The sequence below is a fragment of the Strigops habroptila genome, chromosome 11 (genome assembly GCF_004027225.2).
Source record: "Strigops habroptila isolate Jane chromosome 11, bStrHab1.2.pri, whole genome shotgun sequence".
NCBI lineage: Eukaryota > Metazoa > Chordata > Aves > Psittaciformes > Psittacidae > Strigops > Strigops habroptila.
This window is the reverse complement of record NC_046360.1, coordinates 30,666,871-30,693,364: the sequence shown is the minus strand read 5'-3', so window position 1 is coordinate 30,693,364 and position 26,494 is coordinate 30,666,871. Positions and strand designations below refer to the sequence as shown.

General features: G+C 42.4%; 1 protein-coding gene across 19 annotated transcripts in view; it reads right to left on the bottom strand.

The window, feature by feature from the left end:
* Positions 1-26,494, bottom strand: part of FOXP1 (forkhead box P1) — a 387,257-nt gene that overhangs the window by 158,146 nt on the left and 202,617 nt on the right. For 9 of the 19 annotated variants that reach the window (XM_030501099.1, XM_030501114.1, XM_030501118.1 and 6 more), the window contains one exon: positions 8,638-8,818. In XM_030501099.1, the coding sequence (XP_030356959.1) occupies positions 8,638-8,808 (171 nt within the window). In that variant the 5' untranslated portion in view covers positions 8,809-8,818. Of the gene's footprint in view, positions 1-4,758; positions 4,981-8,637; positions 8,820-17,738; positions 18,012-19,398; positions 19,522-19,639; positions 21,928-26,494 lie in introns of those variants that run through there. The other 10 variants (XM_030501104.1, XM_030501109.1, XM_030501116.1 and 7 more) reach the window with 4 other exon arrangements.

Sequence of the window (26,494 nt, the reverse complement as noted above, 5' to 3'; positions counted from 1 at the left end):
ATGATGATGGTTTAAAAACACACATGTCCTAGCTTTGTAGGTTAGCGAGCAGCCAAAACCCCCAAAGCCGTGGGTCTGCTGCTGATTAAGGATGCCAGAAGGTACTAGGGAAGATCCACCCTCTGCCTACACAGCCCTTGTGAACAGTGAGGGACCCTACCCCTATTTTAGCACGTATCTCATTGATTACTGGAAAAAGGAGAGAAAAGCACGAGTGTCAGACAGCCAGTGGTCTTACAACACTTCACTAGTGTTGCAGTTCTTTCCTGGCAGAGGCTTTTTGGTATCAGTGATAACAACAAGGAAAATTTCAGGAAAACTCAATTTGAGCATGTCAACAGCGACCACATTCCTTTAGCTTGTGATCACTCTAATCCAAATAGACAGGATTTTTCCTCCCCCCCTCCTTTCCTGCACTTAATTTCCAGGTAGAGTTTGTTAAAGCCTGAAATCCCACCTGAACTTTGGCAAGTCTTTGAAAAAATCAAAAGAAAAAGAAAAAAGACCCATACACAAATATTTGGCTAAGCAACCCATAGCAAATTGCGTAATGCCAGTTAAAAGTTGTGTTTCTTAAGTATCAGCCCCAGAGGTTTTATCTGAAAGAAAATCCCGATTACTTCAGATTCTGAAGGCAAATTGTGACCTTGCTCTGCATCTCCAAATCTGAAACATTTGTGTTGTGCCTCTCAATAGTGATTTAATAAAGTAAGAAGGCCCTAAACATGTATATAAGAACTAGTTCAGCCTTGGAGCTTGGTCAAAAGAGGTCACCCAAAATCGGAAATGTAATGGTTTATCAAGCAAAACCAACCCATCTCCAGGCATGCAACTGCCTCCTCCTGTGTGCCCGCATGCCCCGCGATGGTTCTGTCCGTAACAATCCCAGTCCTCGATCCTTATGGTCATTCAATGAGAATCAGGATTAAGTCAGCACACAGAACACAAGGAATTACATCCACTTCTTGTATCCTTCTCCTTGGCCTGCCTGGGAACATGCACTTCTGTGAGGGCTGGGGGCGAAGGGGCAAACTGCTCTGATGAGTTTTGCAACACGTTACCGGATAGATTAAATAGCCTAACTCTCTCCAGCCTTCACTTTACCAGCCTTACTTGCAGTAGCCTGGGAAAAAAAGGGGAAAAAAGGAAAAAAAAAAAGGGGGGAGGGGAGGGGGGAAGAAAACCTCTTAAAAGAAAAAGAAGAAATATGATTAAAAATAAATTGAAAAGCCCAACTTGTAATAAAGCTGGCACTTGCCCCAGGCTTCAGAAATGTCTGAGACATGACACTGACTATACAGACACTCCACAGAAACAATATATAGCTTTTATAGGGGGAAAAAGAGGGATATTTGCACTATTTAAAACAGGTTGCAAATACAGTTTATGTTTTGAAAACGTAGGGAGCGGAGCTAACAAAACACAGAACGCAGCAACAAAACAAGCAACACTCATCCTACAAAACTGTCATTATATAATGTCACTGTTTACACTAAGCCTCCAAAAAATACCTTCTGTTAATTTTTTTTAATTAATGGGGTGCTATACAGTTAAATAAACTCATGAAGAGGATTCATGACTTTTGCATTTTTACTTCCTATCCCAATCCTTATTTACAACATTACTGTTATAAATTACAACAGTACTGTTGATATTCTTCTCACTTGCTGTGATACCCAATGGAGCTCTGCAGGAGAAAGAACATAACACAGGAAACCATGGCATTTGATTCTGCTCTCATTTAAATGTATTTAAGTCAGACAAAACTCCACTGAAATCAACAGCTACGCTAGTGAAAACCACTGCAATTCCACTGCTGCTCCTAAGGCACTGCCAAACCTCCCGACGTGCAGCACGTCTCCAAATGAAGTTAGACTACTTCTAAAATATCAGCAATCCAGGCAACTTCTTATTAGCATGAAATTACTTAAGCCTTAATTCAGCAAGGTACTTAAGCACATTCTTAATTTTACAGGCATGAGACATACCAGAGACCTTAATAAGACCAGTCCCACACTTACATTTAGGCACATGCTTAAGCATCTCGCAACATTAAAAGCCACAGCGAGGAACAGTTCCATGTGAATTAACATGCTGCTTAACACCCTCCCAGGCACGCCACCATTTTAAGTTTGTTCTATCCCAGGTTTGGTTGCACCACTTATTAGATAACACTTAAAGTATGAGATCAGTGGAGGAGGAACAGACAATAATTTGAATAACAACAATCATCTGAAATAGACTTTTAATTTCTGTCTGATGCTTACTGAGCTTCTCTCACAGTGAATGCACGTGTTGGATAACAGCTTTAAAGCATTCCTGTGCGGACTTTCCCTAAACAGCACTCCTCAATGTGTAACTTTATTGCTTATGAGTAAGCATAAGCAAATACAGGGGGAGAGCGCACACCTACGAAAACAGCTGGGAACAAACGTACCACTGCTGAATTTTCACAGCAGATGCAAAGAGAAAAAACAAACCAGCAAACCTATTTCAGAAGCTGCATCTCTTCAAAGAGGCCACAGAAACCTAAACCATTACTGCATGATCTTAATTTACCAAGAGAAGCAAAAGCAGCTATTGTAAAAAAAAAAAAATAAATACAGAAATAGACATCCATAGCCTAAAGAGGACTTCTGGATTTGGATGTGCACATAATCCAGGTGATTACATGCCTAATGACCCAGCTTCTGCATGTACATGCTTGTACCTGCACACACAACTGCAGAGCTCTAGGTGCCAATGTCAAGGTGCTCTGAGGACTCAGATTTATGCTGTTATTTATCAAAGACCTTCGAAGCAAAATAAAACAAAACCAGGGCAAAGAAAAAACAATAATCTCAGCAACTGCAACAAAGTGGTAGTTTCCCCTTACCCTTCAACAGTTAGAGAAAATTTAAGGTTTGTTGATGTTAATAAGTAGTTGTAACAAAGACATTAGTAATAGTGAGGATAGCGATTGCTGTGTGAATGTTCTCAGCATGGTTCATTGACAAGAGATCTAAAAATTGAATTATTAAGGAAAAAAATCATTGATTCTAAAATCCAGGCAAGGTAGCCAGCCTTTGTTAAAACTTATTTAATTTTTCCAGCGCTGCTTCATTCCCAAGCTCTCAGAGCCACAGCTTTTCCATTGAAAAGCAAAAGACATTTTACGCACAATTTTCCCTCTACTAGAAAGAGGTATATTGTGCCCTTCAGTGAACATAAAATTGATATTATCATCTCTTAGTTTATATCTCACTACTTAACCTTCAGATTAAAAGTTATTAGATTTGAATGACTAAAAAGACATCATGTCACCTTCCGTTCAATGTTGGGAGATGAGAGAACTTGGGGGAAAAGTCTGAGTGATAAAAACACAAAGTTACCAGGAATGTAAAGTTGTTTTTCACCTTCTCTGATGAAACAGCACCAGCTCTACAAATGCACCACGGTGTAATCATCAATTATCAGTGTGCTTGCATGGAGTTTAATCTATACTTTTAAATGGCTCTTTCAATAGCAACAGCAGTTTAATAATTAGGCTTTGTGTCTCTTCGGACAAAATGACTCAACGCGGACGCTCCCTCAAAGTCTAACAAACAAATTTGGTCTAACCCAGTTATGTCAATATGAAACAAAGACTTTATCTTGGCTCTAATTTAGCAGTTTTGTTCTAAAGAGATAAGTCCGCATCATGATCAATAGGACCATAAAACTCCTGATGCAGTTTGCAACCTCTCCTCATGGGTTTTCGAAATAAGATGAAACCCACCAAACTATTAACAAAAAAGCCCCGAACAACAAAAGCATTACTTTAATTTACACTGGGATATATTCAGAATTCTTTCGAGTCAAGCCTCCTTTTTGATCTGCCCAACTAAAGCAGCCTCCCAATAACACAACAAATCCCCCATTTCTTGTACATTTTCCTCATCTTTGGACATAACCAAAATGTGATGAAACCACCTATTCCCTCTGGAGTTCACTCCCCTCAGTCTAACACTTCACATCTCAACAATTCTCAAAACAACTACTGCCAAAGGGCCCAACTGTGGCAACTTCACATGGATACCACAAACACCCCAACTGCAGTCAGTGAGACTGACCGTGAAGAAATCACTGACTTGGGCACAGACACCAAAACCTAATCCTAATTTCTTATGTCTATCAAGACATTCTTTTTTTCTCCTACACATGAACAAAACTGTATTATTCATTTGTATGGAACTAAAGTGTAAAAAGTATAAACCAGGATGTAATGAAATATATATTATGCCATCAATTTTTTTTCAAGGGAAAACCCCTTCTCATTTTGTGGACACATGGTGAAACCAGTATTTATCTACATTCTCCAGAAAGCTTGAAGTGACACTTCATAATTACAGTACAGTTCGGCTCCAAGGCAAAGTGAAGAAAATAAACTTCCCTACAATTCTTTATATAAACTTCCTCCTTGTATCTCCATGTACCAGTTGCATTTGTATTGCTATTCCAGTTCGTCATAAACAGTCACCTTGTAACCCTTTTTATCAAGCAATCTAGGCACTACCTAAAAGTACACTACACTCCATCAGACAAGCTATAGGTTTACATTATACAAACATTCCGATTCTGCCTGCTCAGCGCAGGTTGTCAATAAATGCAAGCAATTGCAAAACAGCTATGTGTGTTTTTTTCTTAAGAGAACACTGATACGAGCCTGCCAGTTCTGCAAAATAAACTCTTTGCAATCTCTGCAGCTAATCTGTCAACAAATTACTATTAAAGTCATACCTCCTAAAAGTTCAAAAGCATTCTGGATTAGACAAAAGATTCGGAGTTTTATACTCGTGGGGCAGTACTTGAAGTTACGGTATCAAAGTGGATCTTGCTATTGATGTGGAGAGGTTTGTATTTCTGCCACCACGCAACACAGCACTTGGTGTCTTGCTGCTCTATACTGGAATTCAACTTTGTGTTCATTCTCTTTGTTCAGTTCACATTCTTGTTTCTCTGCTAATAACGTGAAGAACACTTTAATGAATAGTCCTGAGGATAAAAATAAAACACAATAAATAATATTTATTTTATGAGCTGGGAAAAAAAAGCAGGGAACTGGCTAGGACTGAAGCATCAAACCTTCTATTTGAGTAGAGATCAGAAACCACTGAAGCAACTAAAGCTGTGATCATGTACATTAATAGGCAGTTTGTCCCCATGAGTCTTTATTTATTAGTCCTTGGTAGACAGGAGTCACCCCATCATTACGTACTTTCTGTCCAAGCTTCCCTCGCCCAGCCTGACTTTCAGCTTGTGGATCACTCCAACACCCATTCTGCACCTCCCAGATGTTTTCTGTGACACCTCAGAGCCACAGATGATGCCAGACTCTGCCTGGTACCCCGTTCCTAGCTTTTCTGCCCTGTTCCTTGGTTCTGCCTCTGTGGGCACCTTGGGAGCAAGCTCCTGAGCTCTACTGCCTGGCCCCACAGTAAACGCCCACTTCTTATCTCTTTAGGAAATCCAGTGACCCAGGTAACCTTCATGTCTATGCCAGGTTTTATAAGCACATTACCAAAACCCTGCCCATTCCACCTCATCCTGACAGTCATTCCCACGAGACGCCGACCTGCAGCACCTATGGAGTCAGCAGCAGTGGAAAGGCAACCCCTCACCTTCAGTAGGTGCCAAAACACTGTGGGAAAGGGTTTTCCAGCCCTTTCAGCCCGATTCTGGGAACAATTTCTCCTACATGTACCTCCATTTTTCTCCAACTCTTCCACGGATGCGCTGTCCCTGAAGAGTCACTTGTACTGCTTTGGCTTTCATACATCACGATTACAAATACAAACATCAGTTGGAGCCATTTGGTTTTGTTATGCATAGCAGAACTCATCCCCGCATTTGCTACTCCCAGCTTAACAGTACATTTTACAAGGTTGCTAATGCTAAAATAATTTAGCATCCAATCACTCTCTGTCTCCTTGCATGGCAGAATCACCCTAAGATGACATGGCAAGCGTAAAACTTGTCCTACAAGTCCTCCCTGCACTTACTGCAAGAGTGCTCACACCGTACCCTCTTCCTTCAAACATAGGAACATCTGTGGTGCTCCATATTTTCCCATGGTAAAATATTTACAAGTTTGTAAACCCATTAAAACTTCCTAAAAAAACCTTAAGCATTTCTGTTTTCCTCACTCACACTAACAAAGCTATTAGTCCTTATATATTCACAAGTGTCACAAAAAAAGGCAAATCAAAACTCTGCACAGATGCTTTACAGATGCAATTGTACGTCCAGGTTTTACCGCTCAGCCACGCTCATCACGGGAATACACAACTAACCCCGACAGCAAAGCTCAAACTACCCACCACTGATTTTTTATTTTTCAGACAAAACAAGTGCCAGGTGGCAAAATGAAAAGATCTGAATGAAATGCTCTTACGAAATAGCTGTTTAATTCAGAACTCATTCATTTGTATTGAAGAAGCGTTTTGTAGAATGCATTCTGTTAAGTGACCTGAGAGCATATGTTGTATACGGAGAAACATCTAAACATTATGCTCCGTGTTGTATGTGTATCTGTAAATGCTTGCATTAGCTGTCTGAAAACAACGGGGTTTTCTTCTTTTCAGCATTTAAAATATTTTCCAAACACAAAGGTTGATATTTTTATGCTAGCTCTGATTACCCTTTTGTTGTTACCAGGTCTTTTTTTGTTGCTGTTGTTTTAAATAACTGTTTCAAACTTTGCGACCAACTTGCTTTTTAAAAGATAAACTCCATGGAGAAGTTAGTCATCAAAACCAATTAACAGCAGAATTCAAACACAGAACATAAAGGTCTTTTAAGAACTTGCAGAAAAGCAAGCTCCCCGACCACGTTTATTGTACTGGTGGAGGATAAATAAACTAGAAGCTAAAATCTGAGCTGTGTGAAAGCAATGCTGCAATCCTGCCGCCCAGCCCCGCACCCTGCTCCCGAGGGGCCAGCAGCACTTGTGCTTCTGCCGGGCACCCTTCTGGGGGAGGACTCGCCTAGGAATGAATGGGTGCCACTCCTTAATTGACCCAATGGGTGGCTGTTGAATGACACATCCCATTACACGCGAGATTAGGATGTTATCTAAGGCGGCGTGAGCTCTCCGGATGGCTATGGAGAAGCCTTGGCACAGGGCGCCAGCAGGGAAGGTTAGTAAGTGGTGGCAGGGGCGGAGGAGCAGAGGTCTGAGCAATTCTGGTCTATGCTGTGCACATGTTTGTGTGACCCCCCCCTTCTGTTTCTTTCTGCACAAAGCAGCATTGGAAAATTCCATAGCGCTCCTATGGAAAACGCAGCGTAATTAACTCATTTTGATACGAAGCCTTTTTAAGACAAGACCTTTGTGTTGAACATATTTTAGTGTTCCACTCCTCTTCTACTGTCCTATATTAATCAAAGCTGTAACCCCTGTTGTCTTTGCACTACGAATCAGAATGTGCCCCTGGCAAAGAATGAGGGAAAAGTCAACAGGAATTAAGTTTCAGTGCAACTGTTTACTCAACTGTGGCCTGCAGTTATTGAAATTTTATCCGTGGTTTTGTGTGACTACTGCAGTAATGAATTCAGCATGGCTGTGATTTTCTCACTGATGGTATTCTCACTTCAAGTAAAAACCTGTAGGATGAAAATGACTGAAACAACCAAAGTCTATGCATTTAGTATCATCCATTTTTCCGACTTGCTTAATTATGGCAGCTTTCTGTCTTAGGTTGGCAAACGGGGTCCCGTGCTCCTCTGCAAGCCTTGGGTTCGCTTTGTTTATGAGTGCAGGTTTTCCTTCCCCGCAACAACCTGCTAAAAAGATCACTGTATGCTTAGGGGAGTCTTAACCAGCTGCCAATCGCTTATTTAAAAGGTTTTAAGAATGCTTATTGCATTACAGAAAGTGAGGGTTAGGCGTAAGTGTATTCACCATGGCTCTGCTGCAGCCTTTGTTCCCAAACACGTTCATGATACATGCCCAGCACTTTGGTGTAAAATTTCCTCAAAGGGTTTCAAAATTTTATCAGGGAGAAGAAAAAGACAAAACGTATTATGTGGATAATTTACACCGGCGAAGTTGGTCACTTCGAAGAACATACACTAATTAAAATACAAAGGCAAAAGGCACAATCAGGTTCCGATTCTTCTGAATTGAGGAGCAGTGACACAGGATGTATTTATTTATTTACTCTGATGTTTTCTGCAGCAGATACCTCCCTCTGCAGCCTTTCTTACTAATAGAAAACATTCTGTTGATAGAGGTTGCTAGGTTATATTAAAATTCGTTGCAAAAACAAAACTTAATGCTAGTCTACGTTCCACCCAGCGACATCTTTTGGAAACCAGTTATTTGTATACAGCGGTTCACCCCATCACTGCCACCAGACACAACACATTCAGGCAATGGAAGTCAGCCCTGATCTTTGGGTATTTCCAGGGAATTATTAAAAAGGAGCCCCGGAAGAAAAGCCCAACGTTTCCCTTTACATTAACAATTGCAATCCCCTACGGACAAAAATGTACAGAATGTCATAGGCAAGTCCCGAAAGCATCCTCTGACTGGCAAATACAAAGGGTCTGGGAGGGAAGATTAAATGCTTCATGCTTTTTCTGCAAGTAGGAAACTTGTAATACGTCTTACAGTACCTGCTGTTGCTGGAGATGTGCTAAATCTGCAGCCCCAATTTCAACTGAAGGTGTCTCGCCGTTTGATCTCACTTCCCGCAGGCTGCACTCTAGTAAATGGTTGCCACCGCTCGCTCCATTCTGAATGGCTGAACCGTTACTTTTTGTCTCAGTCCCAGATTCTTGCATCATGACTCAAAAACCTGAAATAATTCAGGGGAGGGGAGGAAGAAAAAAAAAAAAAAAAAGCAGCTGTTAAAACAGTTGCTGTATATAAGGAGACATGCCCTGGTTTAAATCCTGCCAAAACTGTAAACATTTGTCATTTCCCTTCATGCGATTTATCTTTCATTAATGGTTCATGCTACTAGTTTATGTTTATTTATCTGTTGGTACAGCTATAATTTTAGTAAGTTAGTTCTGTTCTAAATATAGTGGTATTTGCTCAACATCTTTTTTCCCTTAAGAGAAAAAAAAATATTTTTGAACCAACACACAGAATCCGTAATTAAATTTCTCTAGTTACATCTGGATGCTTTCCTTTGAAAAGGACGAGTCACTCTGTGCAACATATGATGGACAATATCACAAACTTGATACACAGTACATAAGGGCACATAGGTGAAGCACAGCATTCGCTATTGCAGATCCCATTCACACCATGATATTGCCAAGTTAGCACCTTTTATTACTCTGAAGCAATTCAGAGTGAATCTGGGATGTGCTGGACACTATGAGGTTTCATTTGAGGCAAACTGTTTTAACTGCTCACAGAATTAGCCTGTCAAACTTCTTGGCTATGGATTTGGTCTGGCTTTGGATGCACAATGGCATTACAGCAAAGATCCTCTGGTGTTACTTGGCTAAACATCAGCTCAGTAGCCACAGCTACTCCCACAGCCAGCCCTCTCACTCTTGGTGGAGGTCTGTTCTTGAGTGCTTCACAACAATGCACTCATCCAGTCTATCAGTGGGCCCCAGGCCCCACAATAAGGATGAGGAGTTCCCAGAGCTTCTGGGATTCACATGTCTTTAGAAACTAACCGTCAGGCATTTGTGCACAAGACCCCCCAAACAAAGCACATATGCTAGTTTTCAGCTGCAAACCGCTACCTTTGAGATCTTTTAATGAATTGTTTTATAGGTATTTCAACCTGCAAAGCCCCAAGTTCCAGGATTTAAATGTTACTAACCTGCTCTGCTTCCGCCAGCCTATCCTTCCTTCCCTTTGTGCTCTTTCTCTCACTCTTACCCGGCAGAAAATGGGGCATGGAAAGCCAAGCTGCATGCTCCGAGCCCACTGCCTACTCCATGCTAACTCACCACGTGCACATTTGAGCTAAATGCCTCTGTGCAGGGTAGTTCACCTGGAAAGCAGGTGCTTTATATCTAAGGAAGAAGCTGTTTGAATTCAGTAACTACGCTGAATCAAAAGAAAGAAGAAAAATCCTTTCACTTCCAACATATAAAGGAAAAGGCACGAGAAAGCAGCGCATTTCAATGGGAAACACCAGGGAAAACCCTTTCCCTGGGTACTCTACACGTGCGTAATTCGGAGCCCCCAGACACCGAATACGTGGTACCAGCTGGAGATAGCAATTCCTGCTTCCAGCACCAGCTGCCCAGCATCTGCTGGCCCGAGGTGACATTCAGCATCACACTCCGCACATAGAGGTACGCTCCAGCCCAACGCACCAGTACCAGACCTCTCACTCATTTGGTAGCTTCAGACGTTCATAATGATGATCCATATGGTTGATAATCAAGATGTCATAACTGAGAAGCAGCTGAGCAATGAGGGCTGTGTCACTACCCTGCTCCGGCACTAGCACTCCTTGCTGATTCCCATTCGAGCGGGGGAAACCACTCATTAGCCGGACCCTGCTCCAATCGTGACGGGATCTATTCACACTGATGGCTGCCCAAGCACAGGGACAGTGCTAGGACAGATTCAAACGTTCTGATTACATTTAAATAAATTTCAGCTGGTCTATGGAAACTTCTTTCAATCTGTTTTGTGCAATCTTCGAATTATGCAAGGGGACAAAAGGGCTCGGGGGCTCATTATAAAGCTTCTGTCAGCTCCCTTGTAAAAGCTCCAGAGATCTAAACAAACCTACAGCTTTCCCAATGCCACCAGCAAATGCTTTTGGGTTTTAACAAGATCCTGCTCTGACACAGGCTGAGCATGGTGTGTTTTTCATTTTTGGCACTATAAGGAAAGCCTAAAAGCATGACAACGTCTAAAGAAATGTTTATATCTAACAAGCAAGGCTGGATTACACACTGGGCAGCGACTGCATAGCACAGGTTGTTTCGGAAGGGACAGGAGTAAGATTCTCCAGACAGCTCATGAGTTAGTCAAAGGTATACCACGCAATTTTTATACACCACTAAGGAGGACACACCTTTTTTAACCAGAGATAAATCCGAAAGAAATAATGGATGTAATCGTTTTCTGCTTCCATCAAAATTTGGGGCCAAGCCCCAAATGGAGAAAATGGAGCATTGCATTAGTTTGCCTCAGCAGAGGATCTGTACAAGGATGACCACCATGAAAGACTGGGTTAGCATGTTAAACCCAGAGACTCATGCGTTTGTTGTGATGCACGACAGCAAATGATGGGCGGCGCATCAGCACTACACAGACCATACCTGATGGAGGAAGAACATACTAAAGAACTGGTGGAAGGTGCCTCCAGCAGACATTGCAGTGGAAAGAGATGCTAAAACCAATGTGCAAAAACCACAAAGTAGTACATTTCATTCTCCAACACTTTTCATGTAACAAATTGACTGGAAGTGAGAACCTGGATAAACTACTAAGGAGGGTCAGAGAAAGCACCAACCAAAGCTCAGAGACGCCTCTGACAGAGGCAAGAAGAATGTGCACCACTGAGGAGCAGATCTATCACTGCCTGATCACAATTTGTTGGCTTGCCCTTTTGAGCAAAATATCTCCAGGACACAGAAAATAATTCACAACCAAACTGGCCAAGAAATTATTTATTGTCTCTAGGATTGCAAAATGCTCCTGGAAAGAAACAACAGTAGAAATTGCTACTATTTTTCCAACCTATAGGACTGAGGAAAAGATGAATTATTTATAGCATTTGGCCACAAGAAGAACATAGTTCTTGAGAATCTTTTCCATGACAAATTTCATGCTCTATTTTACCTTTCAAAGTAAAGATAAAATAACAGTAAACCATAGTAAAGGTAACCACAGTAAGGTAACCATACCATTGTAAATGTAACCCAGCCAGGTACAGCCTCAGCTGCCCCAGCCCCTCCACTGGCTGTGCCACCCTACATGGTGTATCCAGCAGAATTGGCAGCAGCCATCAAGGGAACAAAGCTGGAAACGGAGTTTGCAAAAGGAATGTAAAAAGAGTAAAAAAAAGGAAAACCATGACGTTTGGACTTTCAAAAAATTATTTTAAAAGCAGAAGTGAACATCTTTGAGCAAATTTTGCTTTAAAAACATCCATTCACAGGCAGTCAGCTTCAATATAACTTCAACTGGGCAACAATACAAAACGAATCCACTTTGCTAAAATGCCTCCAATAGAAAACAGGATTTTCAAGGGGGAAAAGATAAAAGTGTTTATTTCTTCACTGTAGTCAAATGCGAGTTGACATAAATAATCACAGTTTGGTTTGATCATTAAGCGTCATGTCATGAAAATCAACCTGCGAGAGCTTTCTGCAAGAATGATTATTATTTGTCTTTTTGAGCGCACCTAAATGAGCTGAGGTGATGGTACACCGAGGATGGCTGAGATAATTGTCTCTCCTCAGCACAGAGGAGCAGGCCTTACAGAAGCCCATTAGTGAAGTCTGTCATTCAAAATCGTGAAAGAAAAAAGCGAAGCAAAGTTGGCTTTATGCAATGTGATTAGGTTCTCTGGGAACTGAACTGAAGCTTCAGGTCTACTATCACAATCTGCGATTCTGGTCTGAATACAACCCCAAATAACCAAGAGTGCTGAAGAAGCTGTTATGCATAATGATTTTTTTTAGGAAATACAGTACCCCACAAACGCTTCCATGACATGCAAGAGACCACGTTCTGACTTAAGAAGTTTAATGGTAAAAAAGCACGTCCATCTCTGCATCGTAGAACAAAGCAGAATGACTCTCCTAACAATTCTGCAAAGGAAAATGTATTTTTTACAGCTTAGAATACGTGGGTTCTTACCAGTGTAAGTATCTTTTCTTTTAACAAAATATTTGTGATATTTCATCTTAGGAGGGACAGAGAATGACTTAAGATTATTAGAGGTGACACAAGATGTTTTTCCCAAGAAGGGACCAAAGCTAAGCTGCCATATGAACAACTTCTAAATTTTTCTCTTGAAATCAAGGAGCATATAATAAAAGAACTGTTCTTCTATGACTTAATGTCAGCTTGGTTTAAAAATCTCACATTGGTGATCCATTTCTCAAGATTCCTGTCTTAGCCTGCTCAAAACCTATTCCAGCTTTGATGCATAGTCAAATACAAAGCCAAAGCCGTACAGTTTGATCCATCTCCTTGGTGAATATGTTACGTTCAAAGTAATGGAGTAAAAATTCAGTGGAGTGGAATCAAAGCAAGGCACTCTGTCAACAGGACGACAACAGCTCATCACCTTCCAGATGACTTGGACAGAACCAGGGGACAGCTAATTTCCTAAGGTCACGGTCAAAATTGAAAATACACAGGACGAATGTGAACTTTGGCTGAATCAAAATGACCTGAGGACTCCAGTGTCAGTGTTTTTAACTAGAAAGGTAGAACCTGAAGGAATCCTAATTTTGAAAACGTTCTGTGCTAATCCATTAAAAACAAAAGAAGTCCATAACATCACCAAGCCAAGATGCTGCAGAACACGTCCCTCAGCTCCACTGGACTATTTACATGAGCAAGGTTAAGCATGGAGATTAGTAGGCAGGAGGTGGGTGCCGAAGTGTGCAATTTCTGCAATTCCTTTACTAGTACAGTTTCTAAAGACTAAGCAGCATTGTTTAATGTCAGCATGAGGGAGGATTTACTGACTGAAGCACCCGTCAGAATAAGGACCCACTGCAAGTCTAAAAGACTAAGGGACTGATACTCAGATGTATTTAGATGCCTCACCATTCACAGAGGCATCTGGCGAGACATTTTTAAGACTCCTGAATAAGCACCAATCTACATCTTTAAGCATCTCATCACCTTTAAAAAACTATCCCCAGGGTCTTCTGAGCCTTAAAATGTCTGTTTTAACACGCTTTCAGACTCAACCTGGACTACAGATTCAGAATGCAGTCTGCGTGTTTCAAAGTTACTTCCAAGGCTGACGATTTTATTTTGCCTATTAGTACTTGGAGGTGTTTACAAATATATACGCACATAAAGATCATTCAACATTTCTCTCCCCTGGGATCAGAGCTAGAACAAAAATGTCATAAAACAAACCTTCTTTGTGAAATCTGTGAAAGATTTTAAGCTAACAAAAAGTTCAGTCTTTATTCCAGGGCAGTTAATTAAGGTTGACCAAGTCAGGCAGAAGTAAATTAACTTGGCTGATCAATTATTTATATGAAGCAGAATAAATGCCCTTAAAGAACCTGGCCCAGCCATGAAAGGACATGTAAATTAAACACAACACAGACTTATAAAATATACTACTACTTCTATAGGTGCAAGAGTTAATGGTAAAATCAGTTTTAAGTGATCAAATCACAAGATCTAGTCCTAAATTCTCCAGCAGGCATGCTATCCACATGTGCATGGTTTATAAGCAAACATTTCACCTATTTGTTGCAAGCAGTTCCCCAAAGCAAGCTCAAATCTAACTTTAGAGCGCTTCTCTGTATAATTATACATAAAAAAAAAAAAAAACCCAAACAAATAATGTTTGGAAGCATTTCATGACAACACAATGCTGCAAAGCGGATTTTACCTCTTGAAAACTGAACATGCTCCAGAGCAAAGCAATACACAAACCACGAGCAAAGCTGCTTCTTACCCCTGGCACAGGTACAAAAGCAACCTGGCGCTCCCAGCACTCCCGTTATCAGCAACAAGGACCACGATGACTTTCTCAGGAGACCACTGCCTGACTCACAGGTAGCCTCTTTTAGTGCCGGTATCTCTGGAGTAAGTGCCCTGCCAGGGAAGGCTCCTCAGGCTCCACATCCCACCACCACCACTCCTGAATTTTTCCAGGAACATGTTCTGATGGTCCCCAGCCACTGCCGAAACACCCATCTCCTCCAGCTGACCCTCTGTCCCTAGGTCGGTGAGGTGGCCAGCGGCACCATCTCGCCATCCATGAGTTCAGTACAAGAAAACAGGATTCACTAGTGGAAATTAAAAGCCTTGAGTAAGGTAAGGCTTTGATCTACCGTGAGGGAAGGCGTACAGATGTTCAGCTGCTCATTTACTAAATTACACCATGTCACAATTAACTGTGAATCAGCCAGCTTCACATGAGCAGCTCGAGGGCTGCCACCACGTTAAGTACAGAAATAACGCCGGGGAGGGGAATCCAAACTAGCCAGGTGGACCAGATGACTTCTCTCTGCCTGTGTTTGTGGTTAGCACAACTATTAGAAAGAGCCATCCCAACATATGGCATGATTTAACTAAATCAGATCATGCTGAACTCACCAGCCTTTCTCAACTTACAAACCCCTCCGCTCTCGTCATTGCAGATGGGTGAACACCCGTCATGCTTTTAGAGTTTTCAGTAGCCGTCATTTATCCTGCTGACAGCATGTATTTTAGGTATAATTATGTACTAACTAACTATAGATCAACTGTCAGAACATTAGGGTACTTTTTGGATAAAACTTCATGCTTAGCCCTTTGAAGGCCATTCGCCTACACACTACTGGAGGTTGCTGAATTGTGCAGGAGTATGAGAAAGGAGAAGGGGTTTCGCAATTAAGGATCGTCTTTAAGAATCAGCCAAAATAGTAGGAACACTCCACTGTCCTGAAAGGCGATGCTGAGTCACGTCTGACAGCGGCGTTTGGAGGAGGAGAGGCAAACCTGGAGCAAGGCAAGGGAGGAACACACACTGGATGTGTGGAAAGAGGAAACAAAGAGACAGCGACGAGGTGAAATCCTTTGATATTTCCTCAGCTTAAAGAGGTAATTCAGTGCATTAAAATGGATCCTTGAAATTTCAAAGGATGAAACTCACACAACAAAGATTGTCGAGAGTGCTATTTTCTAGGATTAGAACAAAAATGTATTGGGATTTGTTATATGATCTTACATCGCTGAGCAGGACTGTGTACTTGCTGTTATGCAAGCACCATCTTCCAATAGTGAATTTTCATAATTATAACAGAAAGGCGTAAATTTTCTAATGCATGGCAGTTCAAAAAGTAATCAAGAGAATGAGCCTGAGGGCTATTTTAATGTATGCAAAGCTAGTGACCCACAGTAAATGGGAGGTAGGCTTCAATGAATGCAAAGTAATGCACACATACTAAAGACCTGGTCTGATGAAGGACGGCTAAAATTAACACCCAATTAATTTCCGAATTGACAAACAAATGAAACCCATAAATCTACTTTCTCATTAATTTTCTTGTGGTATAATTTAAAGCAGTAATATGAGGGCAAAAACTGAGCATTATCCATCATAAATATCAAAAAAGATAGCACTGTAACACCATAAATTATGCATATTACCTGTTGTTAAAAATGATTAATGTATTATCAACTTTATCGTGCACTGTATATGTCTAGACTTATCTAAAATCTGAAATTTCATTTAGTGCTTAGGAAATAAAGGGTCCTGAGGAGTGGGATTATCTGCAGCGCATCCTTGGCTCTGCTTCCTGACACAGGCACAGCCCTGGTGCTCTCATCTCAGCTGGACTCGTCCCAGGCCCTGGGTCAGTGGAGGTGGAGCCCATCACAGGGCTGATGTGCTGAGCCTCCCCGGGGAGGGAAATGAATCACGCTGCTCTTGGAGCATCCTCACAAGCCAATCTGCAGCCCTGGTACCTGGCTCACACTGGGCTGCTCTCTCCTTCCTTGCCCGCCCAGCAGTGGGGAAGAGCTACTTGGGGATGCAGAGCTACATAGGGGGGAGGGAGGTAAAAAAGGAAGAAGAAGGAGGAAAACTTGAAGCTGTAAATAAAGCCAGTGAATGACAGGCCAGGGCTTTCCAAAAGTGCTTGAGCACATCGCATTGGCCAACGGGAGAAGGACACGTGTTGCTTTACCTCCCCCCTGTGGGTCATGCCAGTGACAGGCTGAACTTCCACCAACCTGAACCTTTGCCAGGGCTTACGTCCACTTGCCACACTCAAGTTCCTGAATAGCAGCTTCACCTACTCCAGTCTGGATGCAGGATGCCACAACTTTTCACTTATTTAACTGGACACAATGGCACAACCTCTTTCACTGTTTGCACTGTCTGGGTTACTTCTTTCTAACAGCAGCATGTACCGTCAGGGCCACAGGAACTTGAAATTGTTTGGAGGCAGCTCAGTGAAAGGCTGACTGATGCTCTGCAGGAGCTGAAACTTAAAGACAGCTGTGGTGAGAAGGGAAGGAGAGTTAGGAGCCTAATCCCTCTTGTGCCACACTGACTTATTGTGAAATCATGGTCAAACAACTTAACTTCTTAGAGAACCAGTCACTGCAGTCACCCCTAAGGAAATCCCTTCTGCTGAGGGTGTTGCCGACCACAAACAGTAAGAACAGAGAACAAGCAAATCCATAACTGAAACAGACATTAAAAAAGTTGCCATATGCTCTGTTCAAGAGAGCTAGAGCTGGTCCCTATGAGAAGCTACTGCACTAAAGCATACCAAGCTGTGCAGATAACAAGTCTCGCTCCTTTCCTTGACCCAAAGTGTCAGGTAGAGATAATGGACCACTCGGTTTTTCCCAAAGGAGTTTTTTGCATCCTCCCTTCATTTTACACATGCACACAGAAGTTAGTCCTAGTCTCCCCTTGGATAAACAAACCCCCTTTGCAAAGCCAGCTCCATCTCATTGTATGTCCCTCAGCTTGTCAGCTACTAAACCCCATATTCAGCATGAAGCTCATGCCATAGCTGCATAAAAGCTCTAGAGCCAGGCCACTTCCAAGCGACTGGCAAATATGATGCAATCATTTACATACCATCATCAGCAGAGTGAGGTTCCTTCCTCTCTCTTGGGGAGAGCTGTCTTTCAGCCGTGAGCTTGACAGAAATCATCCTTACCATCACCAGGATCATTCTTTATTTGGAAGGAAAGGAATGGCAAGTGGCAAAAAAACCCCAACCAAACCAAACAAGAAACCTTCGCTCACTGCACCGCACAATGCTGCAACTACTACTGTGTGGACACAAGCACTATCCACACTACAGGAACAACTTCTCCAGAAGGAAGGACACTCGAGTGCAGCACGGTGGAGGGCAGAGCTGCCTCGGTGCCAGCCTGGTGGCTGTTGTCTCTTGGGACGTACCCACCTGCTCATCCCAGCCCAGGCACAGCAGCAGCTTCGTGTAGAACAGGAACAGAAACTGCAGAGCTATTCTCACAGCCCAGGACTCATTTGTTTGTGTGCACACTGCTCTGAGCTTGCAACACAAACTCTTGCAGCCTGTCTCTCAAAAAAGAGGCGACTATTCAACCAAATAAAAGGCCAAAGTTGCATTTAGTAAATATTAAATTTAGTAAATATGGTTAGTTTATGCTAGACAGCAGCAGCACTGCTACAGTAAGATGATATCAAACCTCGCAAGACCGAGTGCTGGCTGTAGATGAATTAGACTCCCACCCTCCATGCATATCTCCATTAAAGCGTTTCTAAACTCTCTACCAGCCTCCAGAAGTCGAAAACCACCTCAAAGCCAGGTGCAACTCTAATACTTCTGCACAATACAATTTTCACTTCGCTATTTTCACTTACTTTAAGGCAGAGAAGGTTTGATTCATCACAGCAACACAAGTCAATTAATGACCCACTTGTCCACTTACACACTTCAGCTACCTTCTGCTTCCCACCCAGCCCCAACACCCAAAATGAACAATACCTTTGACCACTGGTGCAAGCTAGAGAATACAATACATCACATTTTTATGCATATTTTGTTGCTTGCTTTTCCAAGGGCTGAAAAGGACAAATAGTTAATTTTATCCTTCAAAAGCTTTTAATAAGCGTATATTCAAGATACTTTGATTAATTCACATATAAAGGAAGAGACACCACCTTCATACAGAAAGAGTTAACATTTCTTTCTCAAGGTCACTCTAAGAGGGTTTACTCCCTTTGTACTCAAAGCCCTAACAATTTACTGTTAGTGCTAACAGGTCCTGCCTGGCATTTGAAACCCAAGCCCCATTCAGAAACAATAACAAACAATAATTTTGAGAAACAAAGACGGTGTGAGTTTTTCTTGCTCATTTTCAAAACAACCCAAAAGCAAGAACTACCAGGATGGTGCTCTCTAATTAGGACTCCCAGAAACCAAACAGCCAGCATACAGAAATTAGCAGATGCAAACACAGTTTTCCAGTTATAAAAAGCAGAAAAGCAGCTCTGCCACCTCACTCACAGGAGGAGGAGCGACAGAGCGCGTTTTTACATTTGGTGTTTTCTCTCCATTCAAACGGCTGTGCTTCTAAAATAGATTTTCCTCAGATCTCCTCAGAAATAAAAGCGAAAGCTTTGCCTTTTCCAACTCCATCGAGGGCACATACATCAATTAAAATCCAACATAAGAAAAGAGAGAAACCAAAAAGCCCCCGACCAAACGCTGACACAGAATGCAAGGCTGTTCTTTTAGGTTGATTACCTGGTTCATAGCCCTATATCTTTGTCCTAGACCTTCTAACTCCTTGTTTGCTCCATGCAGGATTTTCTAGCCACCAGCCGTCTACCGCTGTGCTAGTCGTCTTGCAGGAGTGCTCTCTCCCTTCTGAAAAAAGCAAACAACTGGATAGATATCATTACACTAAGGAAATCTCTTGGAAAAACCAAACAACTTGCTAATCTTTCTAGCCCCTTCACCCAAGTTAAAGATAAGCAAAGCAAACCAAAGTGAGTTTCAGCCACATTCCAGGGACAAGCTCCCCTTTTTCTCCTTTATCAAAATCCCAGCATTTAAAGGTTTTTTTCCAGACCTTGCAGGATAAACTGCTGCTCACACCCGCAAACAAAGCAATATTTGTTTAATAACTGATTGCTGCCATGGGTACAGTAAACAAGGGGCCCAGCATTTGTGTTTATGAACAAACACATCATCTTGCAAGAGCAATTTAACATTAACCAGGTGGAATAATCAACAGATTTCATAGGTGACACTCGGGGCAGGACTAATGTAAACAGAGCAGGGAGGAGAAAGGGGCCACTCTTAGGGAATCAAGGTTGAGGCAAATGCATTACAGAGTAAACAGCTGGGAAGAACTCAAGACAAACAAATAGTCATTCTTCTGACATTTCGAGAAGCAGAAAGGTTGTACGTTACATGCATCAGCTGCTGACCACCATGAAATCAAACCAGTTGGGGACCAGGCCTTCTTGTTTACACAGTGCCATGTTTGCTTATAAACAACAATTTGCTGTTACCAACCTCGCATTACTCATTGCATAAACGAGCAGATCAAGTGAAATCCTGTTAACTCTTCTGTGGATTGAGGGTTTTTTTCCTCCCCTTCAACGACAACAAACAAAAAGCCTTTGCAGTCTTGCTGTGCAACCTCAAGACAACAGGCAGCAGGGGAAAACACATAGCTGTGCATCTGTTCCGATAAAGGGTAAAGAAAGGAGTTGAAAACACTTGAAAGTGTTTTACAAAACAAGATTTACCGGCCAAGCCACTGATGTAAAAGATCTATTTGCATTTTTAAAGAACATCAGCAACTGCAAGAGGTGGGATGCAACATTTTCGTCTCTTTCCTAGAACAAACAAGTAAAATGGTGGCTTCCTCCGAAACCAGCAGGAGGAACATGTACATGTGCCATTCTAGACACACACATCCACGCCCATGCCAGCTCAACGCACGAGGCTGAAGCTGCAAGGTATGGTTCAGCCCTTTTCCCTCCTTTCTTTCTCCCATCCTCAACCCTCTTGCTTCTGCCTCCCGTCGCCATTCTCTGTACATGTCCCCAGCTCATCTTCGTTAACCAAGCGGAGCAGCAGCCCCTCTGAGGTTGTCTTCTCACAACTGAAACCTCTGGCCCCCAACTGCTCCCACTCGATGTCCATCTCTTGGCTTTAAGGCATTAGTCCTCAAGGCGCTCAAAATGCCAAGGTCCCCAAAATGCCAAGGTACCCTGGGTTTGCCACCTTCCAGAAAGCCTTTCCTTTCCCATCTCTCAACCCCGCGCTGCTCAAGAAGTTGCTCATCGCAACATTCCACCAGGGAGGTTTCTGTAACTTCCCTATCCTGAACACGGATTTTGGGAAAGATGTGAAGTACAGGGAGAGCAGATGGATGGTCCTATCGGTAGGGGTTAATCCAGGGCTCCGGGTTACATTCCTGCCCTGACACAATCCTTGCGTGTGACCTCCAGAAGTCTCTTCATCCCTCTCCTATGTAAAATAAGCCCTTTAAGACATTGTACTACGTGGATGGGGGTGGAGGCTGCAGTTGTGGTCTGTATCAGGGGTCCTTCTTCCTCCCAGCTGCACCGTGGCCCCTACCTGGTTCACCGCTACCTTCTGACGAGCACCAGCATCACACACCGAGTAAAATCATGCCAGTTTTGAATACATGACACATCCAAGGTCACAGCTGGCCCTGGCACTGCTCTCCCCTCCCTTGCCATTTCATGTGCAAACAGCACAATGGCCAGAAGCCTCCCCCCTCATCATTTTTTCCACAAGTTTTAGAATATTTGCTACTTTTTTTTTTTTCACAGCACAACCCTGGGCATCCAGGGCTGGCCAAGAACCTCCTGTTTCTTCCTCAGAAAATATTTAGCCTTTTGTTGTAGTTAAAAAAAAAAAAAATAATAAAAAGCTTCAAACCCATGAAATCAGTGCAACCTACAAGTGAGACAGGTATTTAAATAAACCCCAAATGCAGCATTGTTCAGGCAACCGCCTAGTTCTTAATACATCGGCAGCATAATAGCGGGCAGGATGAAAGGTGTGACTTGAGGACGGGGTTGGCGGCCGCACACCAGGAAAACAGAAGTGCTGCCCCATTTCCTGTGCTTCAGCAGAGTATTTCTGATGTCTGGGGCTGCCGGGGAGTTAACTCTGAATTAATGATTACACACAATACCCTCCTTTCTCCCCTCCCTGCAGGACAGCGAGGGCCAGCCTCCCCGAACGACTGTGGGCAGGCAGGCACAGGTCACGGGGGATTTGGATATTTCACAGCAGCTTCAAAAATGTAGACACCGCAACCTGAAGGCTTCTGAAAACATCAAGCTCCACATAAAAGTCCTGATATTTCCTTACTTGAGACAACTGCTCTCACCTCAGCCGCCGCTGCCTGTTCCACGCTCCTTTTCCAGCACGTAAAATCACAGTTTATTCAGTACAAAGTAACTACGGTATGATAAAAACTATAAGCATATCATTCAAATGCTTTATTGGTCAAATAGATGGATGCTTTTATTAGTCCAACCTTTTTTGTAATGGAGTGCCACTGATGACCCAGTGTTAGCCTCATTCCCTGCTATTAATCACACTTCTAAGAGCTCATTTTGCTTTAAAATCTTAAGAAATTGCTATAATTTAAAGACATGGTGTCTACATAATGGGAAATGCTTCACAGATTGTATCATTCCATATAACACGGGATTTTTATGGCAATGCTGACCACGATACCAAGGTATTACAAAACTTGAATAAAATATTTGATGGAGAAAATCTAAATGTAAACTTACTTTTGCATTTGTGGTTTGCCACATCCATAATGTTTTAATCACAGCCTTTTGGGAGTTGCAGTTTTCAACTGCATGTGGCTTACATAGATTAACACTACAAAAATACTCCCTGAACAAACATAAACAGAGCGAAACAAAATTAGATGAAAATTAAATAAAATAAAAGGATGGACCATGAGAGAGAGACTGCTCGAGCTGTATTTTAACTATTTTAACACAAGGGATTTATCCTTTCATTGACTATGTTATTTCTTTCTTTTCTGCACAGGGAAAACAGATGTTACTGCACAGATGATGTTTACTGTGAAAAACTTTTATGACAAAGTGGAAGCATCTTACGAATTTACCTACACTGAGAATTAAATTAATATAATGATGGTCTTAACCCATATTATTAAAATGTACTTTGCAAAATGTTTTGACAATGTTGACTGCTGCAGGAGGGAAAACACATTTAAGACAATTTCAGCCAAATGCAAAAGCAGAAGCCTTCCATTTTTCAAATGTAAAGTAAAAAGCATCTTTAAACACCTTCTTATGAAAGAAAATGCAGTGCAATTATGTTATATGGCACACACAAAAGCGTGTTCTTTTCCCCAGTTCTCTAACAAGATATTAGTACCTCCTGGCCTTAGGAATACCATGTATAAATCACATCATACTCAGAGTGTCTGAATTAATTATAATAGGAGCTGGAGAGAAATGTTAACTTTCCAGGTTGTTGCTAAGGATTAGCCCTTGTTTACAATTCTATATTTATAGAACAAGAAAAATTTGTCAAATGAAGGGCAAAGAGAAAAGCAAGAACACAAATTTAGCTTTGATTTCAAAACAAATCAGATCTTGCAACCATTCCCCGAAAAGAAAACCACAGTTTTTAATGTGAAGATGCAAATGAGTCTCAGAATATAAAAATGTTTTATAATTCTGTGCATTCAACACTACTAGATGTTATTTAAAGAATTTATGTTAACATTTCTCATCCTCACACAGCAAGTCCAAGATGCTGCAAACAGCATCTATTTAAAATGGCTCTTGTTTCTATGGGGCACTGCGTAGCTGAGGAGGCTCAAGCAGAAGGTACAGAGCAACAGGCTTAATGCTGGCCCAGTGGAGGGCTGCATCTCCATCCAGAGGGCAAGTCATGAATCTCAAAACCATTGGAAAAGACATGTTGGCTTCCCCAAATGCAGTGAGCCTGTGATGTGAACAAGACATCTTTTAATAAAGGCACTTGGGAGCCCAAGAGGCCCACTAAACATTTCTGGAGAGCAGCGCAAGGATGCTCAAGGCTCAAAGTTGATGGGAAGGGTCCTAATGAGAAGAGTGCCAAAGCTTTGCAGGGATTCGCAGGTCTCAAGCACCTTGGCAGAACTGGCTGGGGAAGTTTATACTGCTCACTATTGTAAGGACAAAGAAAGCACTTCGGCCTCCAACACTTTCATTTCTTTTCGCAAACAAAAGCACACCCACTACAATTAAGCTGCAAACCCATTTTCATTAGGACTCCTTGTTTTCACACACTTAAAGCCTTTTAAGACCTGCAGTCCCTCTCATGCTCCCATCAGTGTGTGATTGTGTGTGGAAAACTAAGCAAAGGCTCTTTAGTGGTTTCAGTTTATGGAGAAGCAAATGGAAAAAAATGGGTGTTTTTTTTCCCCATTAAAAAAAACAAAACAAATGTAACCACCAAGTTCTGAGCAGGGTGACTTGCAAAAATGCTGAGCACCCACAACTGAGAGCATCCAACCCCCTCAAGAATCAGGCCCCTGACACAATAAGAAAAATGCACTTAGCTAAGCTTTTGTGGAAACACATCCAGTCTCCTTGCCTTGCCCTGTCCGAGGGCTACGCTATCACATTACAGCCAGGACAGCACGATGCAGAAGACAAACCTATGTGCCTATGAACGTTGGTGCGTCAGTTAACACACAGACACTACGAAAGTACCCAACATACCGGTTCAGCATCAGCCAGAACAGAATAAGTGGGACAGAAGAGGTGCTTTCCTCCTCAGTTTTATCTTGATGTTTTCTTTCCCAGGAACAGCTCCAGTCTGGGTCCAGAGCAAGGATCCCACCACATTTCTGTGCAGGAAATGCGTACGTACTGCACATGTTCCTCAACAGCCACATGCTCGGCAGTGACACACATGGATCCCAAGCACCCAAAAATACAGTTGGTCCTCACCACACTGGCCCAATAGAGGGGAAAAAAAAGTGTGAATTTTTTCCACCTCAAAATTTCATCCTGTGCCTGAGAAAACTCCCTAAAAAAGCTCTGTCAAAACCGATTTGTTTCTACTCACCAAAAAAAGCACATATGCCTACTTTTGAGTCAGGATGCAGCAAGCCAAGCTCTTAATCCCTCTTCTGCATTCACCCATGGCAGAAGAGCAATGCCATGCCAGCAGAGGTGGCTGGGATAGGGAGAGGCAACAGCAGAGAAGAAAAACTGGACACTGAACAAGCCTCTCCAGCTTGCCTTGGCCAACAACAGAGCACAATCATGAGCACTCTGCGGCTGCCCATACCTTTTCCTTGTATGATGCCAGTGCAACAGAGAGCCTCCCAGTAAACAGCACCATGGCCCCACGACCTGTCCGAAACAAGCTGGACTGGAAGGGTCCATCACTGCCAAGCGCAGCAGAGGTTGCTCCTGTGCTCTGAATCTCCACCAGCACGTGGGGCCATTTACATCCAGTGATGTGTGCTTAATATTCCAAGGCTGCACTGAATACGGTATTTGAACATCTCCAGACACATGCAGGTGCATGGTCACACAGATGTGCTGGCTCCTGAACACTGGAGAGCTAAGGCATGTGGCTTCCTGCTCCAAGGGCTTGTGAAAGACAAGGATACACTGTATTTACAGTCAAGACAAGATTATTCCATGTCAGGATGTGCCCTAAGAGGGTAATCTGCACCCTAAACTGGATGGTACGATACCGCAGCCACTGACTGAATGATCTTTTCCTTTGGCTTAAAACTGTCTGCACAAGACAAAGCAGAACAAGGAGACTAACAAAACATACAGTGTATTTTGTTCTACACTGCAGCCACATATTTCAACTGCCTCAACTGAATTCTTAGAGTAAACAGAGCTTTAAAAGAAAACAGCTAGAATAAAGAGCTTCTGGAAAGTTCCTACTGATTATGCATGCAAGAATCCTGCTACTGCTTCCTCCCATCATCTGAAAAATAAACCAAACACCCAACTTCCACAACTATCTACAGAAGTGCTATTTTTCTGAAGCATGTTACAATACTATCTGAGGTCTGCAAGTTGTAATGAATGCATCTTGTTTTGTAAAATACACAGAGGAGCTCAATTAAATGAACAACTGTAAAGGAAACAGAGCTGATAAAGGAATTAATGCTCCGTGTGCCAGATCATAACGTAACATCTAGGATAACAAAACCATGTCAAACATGCAACCGCTGAAGACTTAAAAAAAATGAAATAAAGAAGTTAAACCCTAAAATATTTTAAGCATGTAAAATGAAAATGTGCAGAAGTTATTTTATATAATTGAGAGAGAGGGGAGCGTGGGCAGCAGCAAAGGGGTCTCTTGTAGCTGTTTGTTCAGCCTGGAGAAGAGAAGGCTCCGGGTGAGACCTTATAGGTCTTCTAATACCTAAAGTGGACAACAAGAAACCTGGAGAGGGACTTATCACACGGACATGTAGTGACAGGACAATGGGGAATGGCTTTAACCTGACAGAGGGGAGATTTAGACTAGATATTAAGCAGAAGTTCTTCCCTGTGAGGGTGCTGAGGCGCTGGCACAGGGTGCCCAGAGAAGCTGTAGCTGCCCCATCCCTGACCGTGTTCAAGGCCAGGTTGGACACAGGAGCTTGGAGCAACCTGGTCCAGTGGAAGGTGTCCCTGCCCGTGGCAGGGGGTTGGAACTGGATGAGCTTTAAGGTCCCTTCCAACCCAAACCAGTCTGTGATTCTATGACAAGACTTATTAAACACACAGAAAGACAGAACATTTTATAAACCACCACCTGCTCCACCGACAATCCGCTCCTTTCTCATTGCCCA